Raw genomic sequence first — 13,577 nt, 5'->3', positions numbered from 1 at the left:
CGACTTATATGCAGCTCAATTGATATTTTATTCTATACTCTTTGTCAAACATACATAAATCTGACTTGCACAGAAATCGGTACACCTTATATTCTGAAACAATAAGTGTAATCGCAATCAGCGATAAATGATCCCTGTTCATTTGCGTTTCAAACTGTTTTCTTTACAAATGTAAACATCGTCGAGGAACGAACACGGCTACCGTTCATTACTGTCATTTGTCTCTCTTACATTAACACTCTCTAAACCGGGAATCAAGTGAATGACCGAGCTGCATGTTATTGTTAGCAAGTCGATCGTCATGCTCAACATCACATATATAGAGCTATAGAACTCCACCGCCGCACCTGCTCACGTCTACTACATGTACGTAAATACATGCCTGCATGCTTAAATACGCACGCGTCCTCCACGAAACAAAAACTAAACCATGCACCGATGCACGACATGTACGGCGCTCAGCTAGCTACTGATGACCTCTTCCAAGAGCTTGTACCTCCTAACCCTCGGTCTTCCCCGGGCGACGCCAGGAGAGGGCGGCCCGGCGCCGCGGTTGGCACGGACGCCACTGCTCAGATCAGACGCCGACCGCTGCAGCAGGAGCCGCCGCCGCTGTTGCTGCTTCTTGATAGGCTTGTTCAGCTCCGCGGTGAAGTCGCCGCGAGCCGCGACCTTCCCCGGCATCGATCTGCTGCCACCGCTGCAAACCGGGACATCCATGCGGTCAGCGGCCGGCACAGGCCGGCCGGGCACTTTGAAGGTGGATATCACCGGGCTAGGAACGGCGCCGCCGCCGTCGCCGCTTCCTTGCCCTGCCCTCAGGCACCAGTTGCATGTGCCGTACGCCTCCGCCTTGGGGTACCAATCCGTGCAGTACCTGACGTGACACATGACCATGTGTACACATTTAGTTGCTAAGTAGTACGTACATACGGAGTCCATGCAGATACCTTGAGTGCATGTTTAACGTTATTGCATGCACTGTCGCACGCATTTTCAGATGGTAGACACGTGAAAGATCAAAGAACTGAGCAATGGCGACCGATCGATATGCAGATGACTGAACTAGCTGGATGTCTACACATGGTACAGCGACCATACAGCTTTATATCAACATCGATCGGGTGTGTGTATATCTCTTGGGTCTTTGGCCGGCCCCATTTTGTTGACGAATTCTCGTGGAATCGTGCAAAAAGTCGGAACAAATTAATTGGCTGGATGTAGGGCCGGGCCGGGCACAGGGTGGCGAAAATGATATATCGGAGATAGATATGTGTATGCCAAACGTGTCACCAAATATATGTATGGAAACTCAAAAGGGGATTGCCATTGAACAGTTCTGATTCAGATGAATCCAGGCACGAAACTAATCCATTAACTGCTGGCATTGTATGGTGCTTCAAAGCTACTCCCTCCGTTCGAAAATACTTGTCGTAGAAATGGATACAAATGGATGTATGTAGAACTAATACATTTAAATACATCTATTTCTTGGACAAGTATTTCCGAACGGAGGGAGTAGATGAATTCAAGTACACAAGTACTTCAAGCTAGATGATGATGATGATGCAGAATTAATGATGAATAGCCATATGCGAATCAATGCTTGCGTATGTTGGTGTGTTAGCTAATTCCATGTGCACATGTTTGTGATATGCTGTGTCGTCGATCGGTTAGAACCATTTCACACACACACAAAAATCCTCCTATTTCACGAACCTGCCGTCGTTGCTAATTAACCTAGCTATCCCCGTATCCAAGAATATCCATGCAAGTAAATCCAAAATTAGCTCTTCTAATCACACATATGCGCCAACGGAAAAGAGATAGGATACATACGTGTGCTGGGAGCGGACGGAGCAGGCGTCGCAGCGGAACAGCTCCGGCAGCAGGCCATGGTCGCCGCACATGCAGCAGACGGCGGCGGAGCCCGAACCCAACTTGCCGTCGCTCCCCATGAAAATTAACGGGTATACACACCTGGCGATCGATCAATCGATCTCAGATGGATGGGCAGAGCTGCCGCATGAGATCGGTTCCGATCGATCGATCGATCGGTAGGCTTTGCTTGCCTTGTTCTTGGCAAACTACCTGCAGCAGGTCTGGAAAGAGGAATGAACTGGAGGATGGTGGGGGCGCTGCTGGCTGTGGTAGTGCTAATAAGCTGATGCGCTGTCTGCAGTAGTCTTCACACATCTCAAGATCTTGCGGAAGCTGCCCTCTTTTGTCCTCCTCCACCTCGTCCCCCATGGCGGACATGTAACGCTGTCCTGATTTATTTTTTTCAGTTAGCTTTTTGCTTTTTGGACCTTGAAGTTTATACTTTTTTGTGTGAAGCTCTTCACTGAACTGAAGAAAAAATGGGTTCAACTACTTTCTTTGTTTCACCCGGTCCACTATGCGCACAGAAAAAGTAAATTGACCATTGATATATCTCGATTGATTCTCGTTAAAAGAAGTTACCTCTATTATCTCCAAAGTCCTACACTACATTAATTTCTTCCATTGACATAACATTTTGAAATGGATTTCTCCGAAACCAGTGATGGTTATAGCAAAGTGGAGAGAGTGTATTATCGCACGACATACAACTTTTCTCCTAAATAGGGCATGACATTATTGATAAAATTTTAAACTATAAATGGGTATCAGAACGACATTATAATACATTCTTATTTCTTAGTTGTGCTATCATGTGCACAACCGGCACACATTAAGTTGTTTATAAATTCATTTATTTTAGCACTTCCATGTCTTTCACATAGGATTACTCTATTTCTATAACGTGCAAGATGCTACAATTTACGCAATTAGACCGTTGGGGGAAGTAGATGGAGAGACGATATTTATTAACAAGGTTGCGTGACTCAATACCTACATTCCTTAGGCATGAGTGTGGAAGCTCCTTCACATGTACTAAATCGACACAGTAAAATCAATGACAAAGCTTGTTGAGGCCATCAGATGCATCTCAACGATCGCAACATGCTATGGTCCAATCACACCGCCACCCTTGTCATGGCATGCAAGTACCTCGTGTCACACTTTATTTGCTTGTGCATGTAATGTACTCCCTCCATCCCATAATATAAGACGTTTTTGCAAGTTGTTTTAGCTTGCAAAAACGTCTTTTATTGTGGGGTGAAAGAAACAAGAACGATACACGCACAGCACGATAGGACATCTCCGCTGGTCCAGTAAATATCACATCTTACAAGGGCGAGTACACAAAACAACCTGAGTAATAATAATAATAGTAACAAAGACAAAAACAAATAGCGTGTCGTTTTCCAGTGGCAAAGCTGTGAAAAAGATGGCATCGAGGGGGTAAGCCACACCCCTGGCCCGTCGAAGGAATAATTGCGTTTGGGTGGACGGTCCTCGTTGGGCGGCGGGGCAAGCGTGGGCCCGCCGAAACGCGACGCGCATCTGTACCTCGTTTCACTGACAGGATCGGCCCGCGGGGCCGGCGGACGACCTGTCAGTCACACGCGACGGTCTCCTGCCCAGTAGACCTACAGAGTCAAGCGATGGCAGCCTTTGTAAATTAGCTCCAAAACAGGGGGCCGACGGGCGACGGCGGGGGGTCGGTGTGTTTTGTTTGACTATGCATATGCATGCCGCGACAGCCAATCGGATACCAGGTGATGCGTGGGCTCCACCGCGACCTAGTGGCAGGTACTACTAGTTGTACTTTGTGGCGTGCGCGCGCGTGTGGGTAGGAAGGAAGGAAGGAAGGAAGGAAGGAATACCAGCCAGCCACCAGAGGGGAAGGGGAAAGGCCGGACCGACGGGCAAGTGCTTCACGGCGAGGCGAGACAAGGATTTCTTTTCTCTTCTTGGCGCGTGATGCGTTGCGTGCGCGCCTAGTCTATACGTGAAGCTTTGGCCTTTGACTTTCTTTTTCCCTTTTGTGTATGTACTATAAACCACGACGAGCCTTGGTGAAGACTGCATGCTGAGACGTGGACTCGAGGGCTCCTTCTTAGCTAGTGCGTGCGGACGTGGGATTAGCAATTTGGGTCTTTGCTTTTCTTCTTTGTGTATAAACATAGAAGTTGTTGGTAGAAAGAAAGATGTACGTCTGCTGTACAGCGTAGGACATCATGATCTAGACAGGGGCAAATTCAACAGAGTCGACGCGACTACCACAAGGGTGTTTTCATTTCTCACGCTGGGTCTCTTGTCTTGGATGAGACCGGAGAACACGAGGTGGATGGGGATGGCACGATTGAGACATCAGCAAAGCAGCCCGCAAAAAAAAAACTCTGGATTCCAGGCTTCCAGCCACTAGTTGACAGGGCGCTGATTTGGTTTGCTTTGCTTTGCTTGGTCCTACTCTTCTATATAATGTACTGTTGGTCACCGAACTAGTGATAGGTTCGGTCGGACGTTCTATATACTTGCAGCTGAACCGTGTGCGGCCGGACGTTCTATATACTTGCAGCTGAACCGTGTGCCGTCAGACGTTCTATATACTTGCAGCTGAACTGTGTGCGGTCGAACCGAACCTACTCGCAACGCCAGCCGACAACCTAGCGGCCTTGCCGGAGAAACTGGCATTATCCAAACGCCGGCGGCCATGCGCCGACAGCACAAACGATTTGTAAAACAAGCCGAGACAGCCTAGCGTCGCCATGGTTCCGTCACTTCCTTGCAAGGGTGAGCGAAACGCACTTCCAACTCAAGAGAAACACGTCCACTTCGCCCTTTGTGTGTTCGATAGTGTTGCCTGCCCACTTTGCCTGTCAACCTACGACGTAGGCTGAACTGTCGATGGTGATGTCTCTACTGCATCACGTCACTTACACTGAACTAAAAAACGATCGTGTAAACATTCATTTGGGACCAAATGGGGACCCAAAACCATAAGTCGGCACGAAGCAACATACAGTATGTCTCTACTGCAGCTTCTCTACCCGAGGTCTCGCCTGTATTATCAGTAGACTTGCCCGACGACGTAGCATCCAAGTCGCCGACCTTTCCCCCTAGAACTCGACTAACAAACCAGAAAAACGTCACAGCAGACAGCTCTATTATGATTTACTTATTACAAGACTTCGCTTTTCTACAATCTGTACAAGTGAATGCACCAACAAACAGCCTTTACTGTCTATTCACATCTCAAGCAACAACTTAATACCAGCACACCTGCAATATTATCTAAGCAAGGTGTGCAAAACACTGGCTACGATTGCAACACAACCTTGCAATCTCACTTTTACCTAAACATTGGTTGCTTGTATCTTGGATTAAATGTCCCTCTCCCCTTTCCTGAAAAGTGAAACAAATAACAAATCAAAAGGCCGAAATCAGAGAGCAAAAGTGAGGTTTCACATTATTTGTATCCTGTGACCTAGCTCAATGCATATTTATCAAATTTGTCCCGAGTAAAATGTTGGGAAAGATCTCCAGCAAACAGCAGTACCTCAGCAACCCAAGCAATAGTATATCAAGTCTGCGCACACTCTAAAGGATGCAAGCTTCCTTCAGCAAATTCATGCGCCCCAAATCGTTCCAAAAACTCAAAAGGCCTGCACATAGAAACGTAACACAGGAAAATCATTACTAGCTAGTTTCTATGTAACTTGGTAGACAGATCAAAAGAAACAGCATGGTACCACATGATAGCTGTGGTAATTTCATTGCAAGTCAAAATAGCATATGGCTAAACTCCTAAGGAAGTTTTGACAGCTTACAGCAAAGTTTCACGGTTGCGGCATAACTTCTTCTGATTGTTCTCTATGGCACTTAACACATCAATTTCTGGTCCATCAACCATAGAAGTACCTTCTGCATCCGGTGTCCATAACTAGCAATAAACAAAGACGAAGTGAATAGTGAGGGCAAATTATTTAAGTACTTCAAGAAAAGAATAAGATCAGATCATATACCTTTATTGTATTGTCAATTCCACTCGTTGCAACAGCACAATCATAGGGATGAGACTGTATACAGTTCACAACTAAAGAAGATATAGGGGTACATGAGAAGCAGTACTCAAGGATAGCCACGGTAAGAAATGAAATTGTAATTACCAGCTCCATCCCCTGCAAGCATTTTAACAAGCCTTCCTGTTCTTTTCTCCCATATGAACCATCTACCATCATCACTTCCGCTGGCAATAAATTCCCCTATCGCAAGAGCAATACAGCATTAGGCACATTTATAGTACATATGAATCACATTAAATTTAATGGTCTGCACATACTTTGAGTAAACTATCATCAAATTAAGCTTTAAGAATTACTTTCCACAAAACTACACTCTTATGCGGGTTTGTTCCATAAAACTACAGGTCCGCTCTGACATATCTATCGCAAAAATACACCGTAATGAGTTCACGTCCAACTTTCATCAACGAGCCTACCTTTAAGTGACAAATGGTAATTTTAGCGCTGCTGGGACACTATACATCAGTCTGTACCTCTTGGTTGATGTTAGCAGGGTGAGAATCACGGAGGAGTATCAGAGCAATAAGGCAGACCTAGCCAGCTGGCCAACGTGGCAGCTCGGTCTCAGTCATCGTATCACAAGCAAAAATTAACGTGACCTTCACAAGTGGGTCTGGTTCGTAATAGCAGTGGCTAGAACAGGAACTCATTAAACATGTTACTTTGAGATATGCATGCCAAATAATGCCTGCTCAGGTGATAACTTTCTTTGGAGTGTACTTTTGTGATAATTTGGTAAATTTGCATAAATTCAAATCAAAGCAAGTGATTCTGCAGAAGCTAGTATATGCCACACCAAAATCTAGGATAGTTTAACCTCTATTGGTTCATGACTTGTTTTCTGAACATCTGAGGGTATTTGATAACATAGTTTTTAGAGAATGTGCACGAGCTTTGCACTCTTATTTTAATTCAAAAGCATTACCGATGATAAGAAACCGACCAAGAAAGGATTTTTCACTCAGAAAGGTAAGGAAAAAGCCCACGCCAAACCTAGCAACAGGTGCATGAAAGGTGCACAGCTGTAAGCCTTCTATAAAAGGTCAATGTCTTCTGTTATCCGTCATGCAAACAGCTGGTAGCTGGACTATCGACTTAAATAAAAATTGAACATGCATGCAAGAAGAAACAGCTTAATAGCCTAACCTTGTTCACCAAGAAAGCTAGCTTGCTTTATATCTGTCCCCACGTTGCAGTGCCCAACATATCTTTTTTTCATATCAATGGCAACATCCGGCTACATTGCACAACAGGGTGGTATATGTCAGTATACAAATATAGGACACCGAAAAAGAGAAACCCGTACTAGGGACTTTAACATTCAGATAAAATAGTAGGATGAGAAAGAAAGAACCTCATAGGCAGAATCGCCATTACAAGTGGACTCAGCTGATCCATTCCCAACAGACTGTTCATTAGGTTGATCCTCTCTTCGGTGCAATTTTAGACGTAAGCTACCTCGAACGGCACCTGGATCACTATCACGGCTTTCGTCACCCGATACTGATGTATCAAAGTCTAACTCCATCTCATCATCGTAATCTGAATCTTCCCGGCCCTCCTGTGATGATGACCCACTAACATCTGATCTGAACAGTAGATCACTCAATGACCGTAACCGTCCATGCCGCGCATCAGTGTTAGTATTTCCTTGTTGATCTTTTTTATTTTTCTCAAGTTCAGCTGTTTGAACAACATAAATCCATCAGATCTTTGAAAAATTTAACAGCAACGTATCACATATTCTGGATACAAGCAACAATAAAATCTTGAATCCATTGGCATCATAGAATTCTCAATCCCAATAAATTCTCGAGTTCAATACCAGAAGCTATAAAATAAATACAATGGATCTACGAACAGCTGTGGCAGCAGAAATTACATGGAAAATGAATATGGAATATTATATATAGAGAAGTACTCGTACATTTGCATGTATATGTTTCTTGTGAGCACTAACATTTTCATAGAAATAACTACCGAAACGGAATATTAACAGGTTACTGAGCTATGTGCACTGGAGAGGCCATCTTTTAGCATGTGAAGCTGTGACTACATAACAATCTCCAAATATTAAATTCACATGGTGTAGCTATGCGGGACAAAACAATTGTTTCTATGTCAAATGTACTCACCAGCAGCAAGTCGCTTCTTTATATTTTCCACCTGTTCCGCAGACACCGAATTTGGTGGAACAAGACTATGTGCAGCTTCTGCATATTCACGTGCCTCCTTCAGTCTTCCTATCTACAAAAGGCAAAGAACATATTTGTAAGAGATGGAGAATGTACCAAGTTTCCGTCCCTTCATTTATCACTCCAGGCTAGAGGATTTAGAAGATAAAGAATTTTAGTGAGATAACAAGACGCATCAATTGGTAGGCATGTGGTTGTGGATAAGTCTACATCATTTATAGAACTACAAGGAGCCAATCATAACAGACATGATTAACCGAAGGGGTGATCAAATCGGTATGATCTAAGCATCCACCTAATCAGAATTGCTTTAGAATATGCTCATATTCGTCTGACAAAGAATAGGTAGCACAAACAGAACATTAGAGGCTTGAACACAGATTTAGAATCTCCTAACAAAGGCAAAGCAACTCAAGGTACCATGCACAAAGCAACCCAAAGTACCAGGGTTAGACCAATTTTGTTTGATGGTACAGCATTATTTGCAGTATAAGCATACAACCTTTGACATAATTACACATTTTTACCTGTAACAGTGCATCAGCCATGAACAAGTGTGCCTGGAATGATGCAAAGTCAATACTCCTTGCTTCGTTGCAATCCCGAATAGCCATGTAAACATCATTTTTCCACCTCCGCTGTAAATCATAAGTTCAGTATTCTTTTACAGAACAGAGATTTGATAACCGATAAACAAATGATAGCAAACCTTTAGGTACAATCCTGCACGGGTACACAAACAATCATGCCTCGTGCTATCATCAATATCAGATTCCATGGCCTCAAGTATTTCACAGCATGCTTCAATGCCATGCATTAGGTTTGTGCCAGTCTCCAGAGATTTTATCACCACTTGCGTAAGTTTCTTCAACATATCTACCTGAAACAGGTGCCATGAAAGGCAGAGAAGTTCAACATGTCTCGCAGACCAGGCAACATATGTGATAGTGTGATACGAAGAGGCCATGTTTACGAAAGTGAGAAGCGCAAGCGCACCCAAGCAAGTGCACAGAGAGAAGATTGCTCACCCTACACAAATTTCTCTTAGCTGGAAACTTATCTCGTTTTGACTTTTGTTTTCTTGGTTCCTTGTGAAAAGGCAGTAAACATAACTGATCGCGTACATCATCTGCTGTGTATCTCACTGGACTCGTATTGTCTGAAAATATACACAGATAAATTGACCAGTATAGTATTAAAGATATCAACACTGGCAGTGGGCAGAAAGCAAGCAGAAGTGTGATACAAAAACGAGGATACATACACAAAGGGAGCTGAACAATCATACCTGGGTCGACATCAAATAGATATACATGTTCACCACTGTAACTCAAAAGAACCTCATTCCCATTCGGGCTGAACGCAACATGGGTAAGGTGCAAACTTGACTTCCTCTGATTACAATGCAGAGGCCAAATGTCAACGAATGTAACAGAAAAGACACTCGGAAAGCAAGAGATAACAGAATTCTGAACTCAAACTAAACAAAGTTGCCAATTCTACGCAAAATACTGTAGCACGATTTCTGGGAGAAAACGGAACTCCTCAGCAAAGTATTTTTCTCAAATAATCAAGTTAAAGCAACCCCATAGCTCTAAAATATAAGAGCAGTCCATATGATACCAGCAAGCAGTGACTACTGCCACCTTTACCATGCACAATCTGGAACAGCACAACAAGCTATTCAAGCACAAGAGAAAAACTCACATTCTCAGCAAGGTGCAATGGACAGAACATTTTTATACAAGGCGGTGGCTTCCTTCTTGTTTGACATGAGCTCAATGGTGGAAGCATTCTCCTATCGTACAGCCGGGCAAACGCATCACTGCATAAACATCAAGTTGTGAGGTGATGTTTTTTAAGTTGAAGGGCAAGGCCCGTCATGCACTGACTAATTTATGACAACAAGTTACCTCCCACCAACAAGGAGCTGATGGGGACGAACTGAGCTAATATCACAAGACTTAAACGACATCGGTTGTCTGGGAGGATCAGCTAAAGACTTCTTTCCTCCAGATCGTAGATCTAGCTGTCAAAGACACATGTAATGTAGAAACTGGAATCAAAACCAATCCACACCCAGCTAAGCTAATTTACAGCCAGCATTTATCCTATGGATATATTTATCATGGCATTTCCAAAAGTACTCATAATAACATCAGAGATCATACCAATCCTGAGAGGAAGTGACTGAAAGCAACAACATGCTGGTTGCAAAGTTAAACTAATTATATTACCATAGTCCACACAAATGAAGCATTACAGGTCCATTCATCTGGTAAATAGCAAAGTGATGCACAAGCATAAAACAACATAGGCTCATTTAGTTCTGTCTGTTCTATTCAGACAGAGAAACATTTAAAAGTAATACAAAATGTGCTACCATAGTAAAACTGGCCACTTGTATTTGGCTCTCAAGGACAAAAGCTAAATTCAAGTGGAATCAGATGCTCAAAGAGAAACCACAATAGAAGCGGAACCCAACAGATAGAATACTCACAAGCACGTTACGGCATTCCTGATTAACCAATCCTGCACGAGGACAGGAACTGCATTCCCTAAAATCATGCTGTCTTATAGTACCATCCTCACTTGCACTCCACACTACATTAGGGTTACCACCTTCGACCTACATATTGCAGATAAACATAATTATGAATGTTGAACCAGGCAGTGTGAAATCTTAATGCATCAGTAAGTAGAACACATCTCAAGTGGTGCAAAGATCTGAAAATAAGACATCGTTCTTTCTTCTCGAATAGATACTACTCCCTCCGTCCCATAATATAAGAGTGTTTTTGACACTAGAAGGGCGTACATTTAGGAACAACCTCAAAGCTTTGTCAAACTTAGATGCAACTCAAAGACAAATTTTCTTCATGCTATATGGTTCCACATTCCAATCATGGCGTTCAGCATAAGGCTAGGATCTTACAGCTAGTTTCTTGACCCTCCTTGAGTGACATTGGTAAACTGCAGCTGGCTCCATGGCAATCTCCCTAGGCCTTATGCCACTTAAACGAGACAAATTGAAAACACGAACCTGGAAAAGAATCAATAAACTTCTCCTGAAAAGGATGCCTCAGAATAACAGGGAAAGATAAAAGTGAAAACATAAAAAGGTTGTACCTCGGCATCTCCTGCTCCTGAAACTACTACTTCATCACATGTTTCCGGTACAAATTTTGTGCAAAATACATTTGCTGAATGTCCAGTATCAATTTCATGCAACAGCTCTTGATTAGCATAATTCCAGATGTTGACCTGCAGAACAAGTATTGATACAGAAGTACACTGAATCAACATCAAACTCTCCGGCCTTTTCCAGTCCAAGGATATACCATTGGAGAGAAAATCATATACATAGAAAATGTTCAACTTCAAGATTGTGTCATCTCTAACTCTGAGCAACATCTATTTTGCAAGAGAATGGTGTTATATCATTCAGATTGCTTTCCACTTAAGGTTGTCACAAAAAGTTAAATCTCGGTCAACAAAGAAGTACAGGAAATTTTTTACTGTATGTAGCAAGACAAGTAAAGAGTTCATGCAACTCTACCAGCTACAGAGAGCATGAGAATAATGGATGAGAAATTGGCATCCAGAAACTTACTCTAGTGTCATCTGATCCTGATATCAGAAGTGAGCCACTTGAGTTCCATGCAATAGCATTCACGCAACCTACGTGGCCCTGTTAGATATCACAGGAAACCAAAAGGCAATCCAGTAAAAATCAAGGATACAGCGAGAAACTTCGCTACTTAAGCTTCCTTCTAAGGGCAGCCCGGTGCATGAAGCTCCCGCTTGCGCAGGGTCCGGGGAAGGGTCCGACCACTTTGGGTCTATTGTACGCAGCCTTTCCCTGCATTTCTGCAAGAGGCTGTTTCCAGGACTCGAACCCGTGACCTCATGGTCGTAAGGCAACAGCTTTACCGTTGCGTGCCAAGGCTCCCTTAAGCTTCCTTCTAAGCGAATAAAAATTCCAACACAGGAAACAAACAAACCTCCCTGTTCTTGTGAGGAAACTAGCATATATGATAAGATAAACAACAAAAGAAGTCAAATACCTCAATCTCCTTTTCTAAAGCAAGCCTTTGTACTAGAGAAGAATGGAACTGCATTCTCTTTCCAATGTCCTGGAAAAGAAGAAATTTCTTAATTGTATCTAGTTGTATCAGTGTTTATTCTATGACTGCTAATGTGATTAAAACATGCATAATTGCAGAATGCCCAGGAATCCAACACAAGGTTTTGAACAAAAATCCTAGTTCGGTTAGTTTCCATTCTTCCCGCAAAAAAAAGTTAGTTCCCATTCAAGAAGACCATATACGAACACAAGGTCAAAGTGATAAGAAGCTGGTTCAAGAGCATAGCACATAGATAATGACCTCCCAAACTCATATCATAGTTCCAACTTCTAATACAGTAGACATTAGTATCCAATAACATTGTCCAAGTAATGGAACAGCCCACTAGCCACAGCCCATGCCGTTCTCCTACAACCTAAAAAATACCCCACCATAAGAAATGCATTAGGAGGGTTGTTAATTCTTTTGCCTACATTCTAAATAACTCGCCTGCACATAACAGTATAAAACAGGTGATACTGGCGTCCCCCAATGTCCAGAATCAATTCCAATTTCCCGAGAAGCATCTACCCACTGAACCAAAAATTCACCTCACGAGCTGTGAACCAACATTACTTCTGATATCTGCGCGGCTACGCAACCGATACATGCATCAACAAGCAGCTGCGTCACTCTCAGACTCCAAGAAGTCGAGCTATTGGCAGCATTGCACCAGAGACCAGACCCCGAACAAATAATTGATCCAAAAGGCTACCATAATCCGCACCAACCCGTTGCCAACATAGGAACGACTCCCCTCCCCACGTTCATAAACCCTTCCAGATGTCAGCTCGATCGAGAAACACCGCCGGGGAAATGCAACAGGAAACAGCAGCCCAGCCCCGCGGGTCACGAGCCAACCAGCGATTGGCCCACGCAGGTTAACCCCTCCCGCCGAATCGGGCAATTCGGGCCGGAAACTTCGCCCCAAAGCTAGGAACGCACAGATGCCTCCACGCCTGGAACGCGGAGAGGGCAGAAGGGGTCGGCCATTCCGAGGGGGGCTTACAGGGGAGCCGTGGAGGCTGCGGGCGTCGAGCAGATCGGTGAGGCCGCCGTCCGAGAAGCGCCACCGCAGCCTCTCCGCCGCGTCCATCTCCATCTCCGGCGCCGGCGAGCGCGACCCCAGCAGCGGCGACACTCCCCGATCGCCCGCCGCCGATTCGGTGGATGCTTCCGGAAGCTCTCGCGCCTTCCAGCCGAGGGGGTCGGAACGGAACCGGGGAATGGATGGGTGCGGTGCGGGGGTTTGCTTCGGGTTCCAGGGAGCCGGGTTGGAGTGGGGGAAGAAAACGGCTGGT

General features: G+C 44.2%; 2 protein-coding genes across 2 annotated transcripts; both read right to left on the bottom strand.

Moving 5' to 3' along the window:
* Window positions 1-208: 208 nt before the first annotated feature.
* Window positions 209-2,251, bottom strand: LOC109738552 (uncharacterized). The gene is made up of 2 exons (XM_020297648.4): window positions 1,840-2,251; window positions 209-877 (listed from the first exon to the last, which is right to left on the bottom strand). The coding sequence occupies exons 1-2, from the start codon at window positions 1,956-1,958 to the stop codon at window positions 463-465; spliced, it is 534 nt and encodes a 177-aa protein (XP_020153237.1). The 5' UTR covers window positions 1,959-2,251; the 3' UTR covers window positions 209-462.
* A 2,754-nt stretch (window positions 2,252-5,005) lies between these two features.
* Window positions 5,006-13,563, bottom strand: LOC109738543 (protein ALTERED SEED GERMINATION 2). Its single transcript, XM_020297643.4, has 20 exons — window positions 13,286-13,563; window positions 12,217-12,285; window positions 11,763-11,840; window positions 11,279-11,413; window positions 11,085-11,192; window positions 10,650-10,778; window positions 10,063-10,178; window positions 9,857-9,974; window positions 9,438-9,543; window positions 9,178-9,308; window positions 8,859-9,029; window positions 8,677-8,787; window positions 8,090-8,201; window positions 7,309-7,637; window positions 7,101-7,191; window positions 6,039-6,134; window positions 5,895-5,965; window positions 5,700-5,812; window positions 5,429-5,534; window positions 5,006-5,274 (listed from the first exon to the last, which is right to left on the bottom strand). Exons 1-19 carry the CDS (start codon window positions 13,376-13,378, stop codon window positions 5,453-5,455), a joined length of 2,259 nt encoding a protein of 752 aa, XP_020153232.1. The 5' UTR covers window positions 13,379-13,563; the 3' UTR covers window positions 5,006-5,274; window positions 5,429-5,452.
* Window positions 13,564-13,577: the final 14 nt, after the last annotated feature.

This window comes from Aegilops tauschii, chromosome 4 (assembly GCF_002575655.3).
Source record: "Aegilops tauschii subsp. strangulata cultivar AL8/78 chromosome 4, Aet v6.0, whole genome shotgun sequence".
Classification (NCBI taxonomy): Eukaryota; Viridiplantae; Streptophyta; class Magnoliopsida; order Poales; family Poaceae; genus Aegilops; species Aegilops tauschii.
The sequence above is the reverse complement of the archived record's forward strand: the minus strand, read 5'-3'. Positions and strand labels throughout refer to the sequence as shown.

Coding starts and splice junctions, on each gene's coding strand:
- LOC109738552 (XM_020297648.4), bottom strand. CDS start 1,958: ATGGGGAGCGACGGCAAGTTGGGTTCGGGCTCCGCCGCCGTCTGCTGC. Junction 878..1,839: donor TCCGTCCGCTCCCAGCACAC/GTATGTATCCTA, acceptor GTGTCACGTCAG/GTACTGCACGGATTGGTACC.
- LOC109738543 (XM_020297643.4), bottom strand. CDS start 13,378: ATGGAGATGGACGCGGCGGAGAGGCTGCGGTGGCGCTTCTCGGACGGC. Junction 8,788..8,858: donor GTGCAGGATTGTACCTAAAG/GTTTGCTATCAT, acceptor TATGATTTACAG/CGGAGGTGGAAAAATGATGT. Junction 5,535..5,699: donor CGCAACCGTGAAACTTTGCT/GTAAGCTGTCAA, acceptor TTCTATGTGCAG/GCCTTTTGAGTTTTTGGAAC.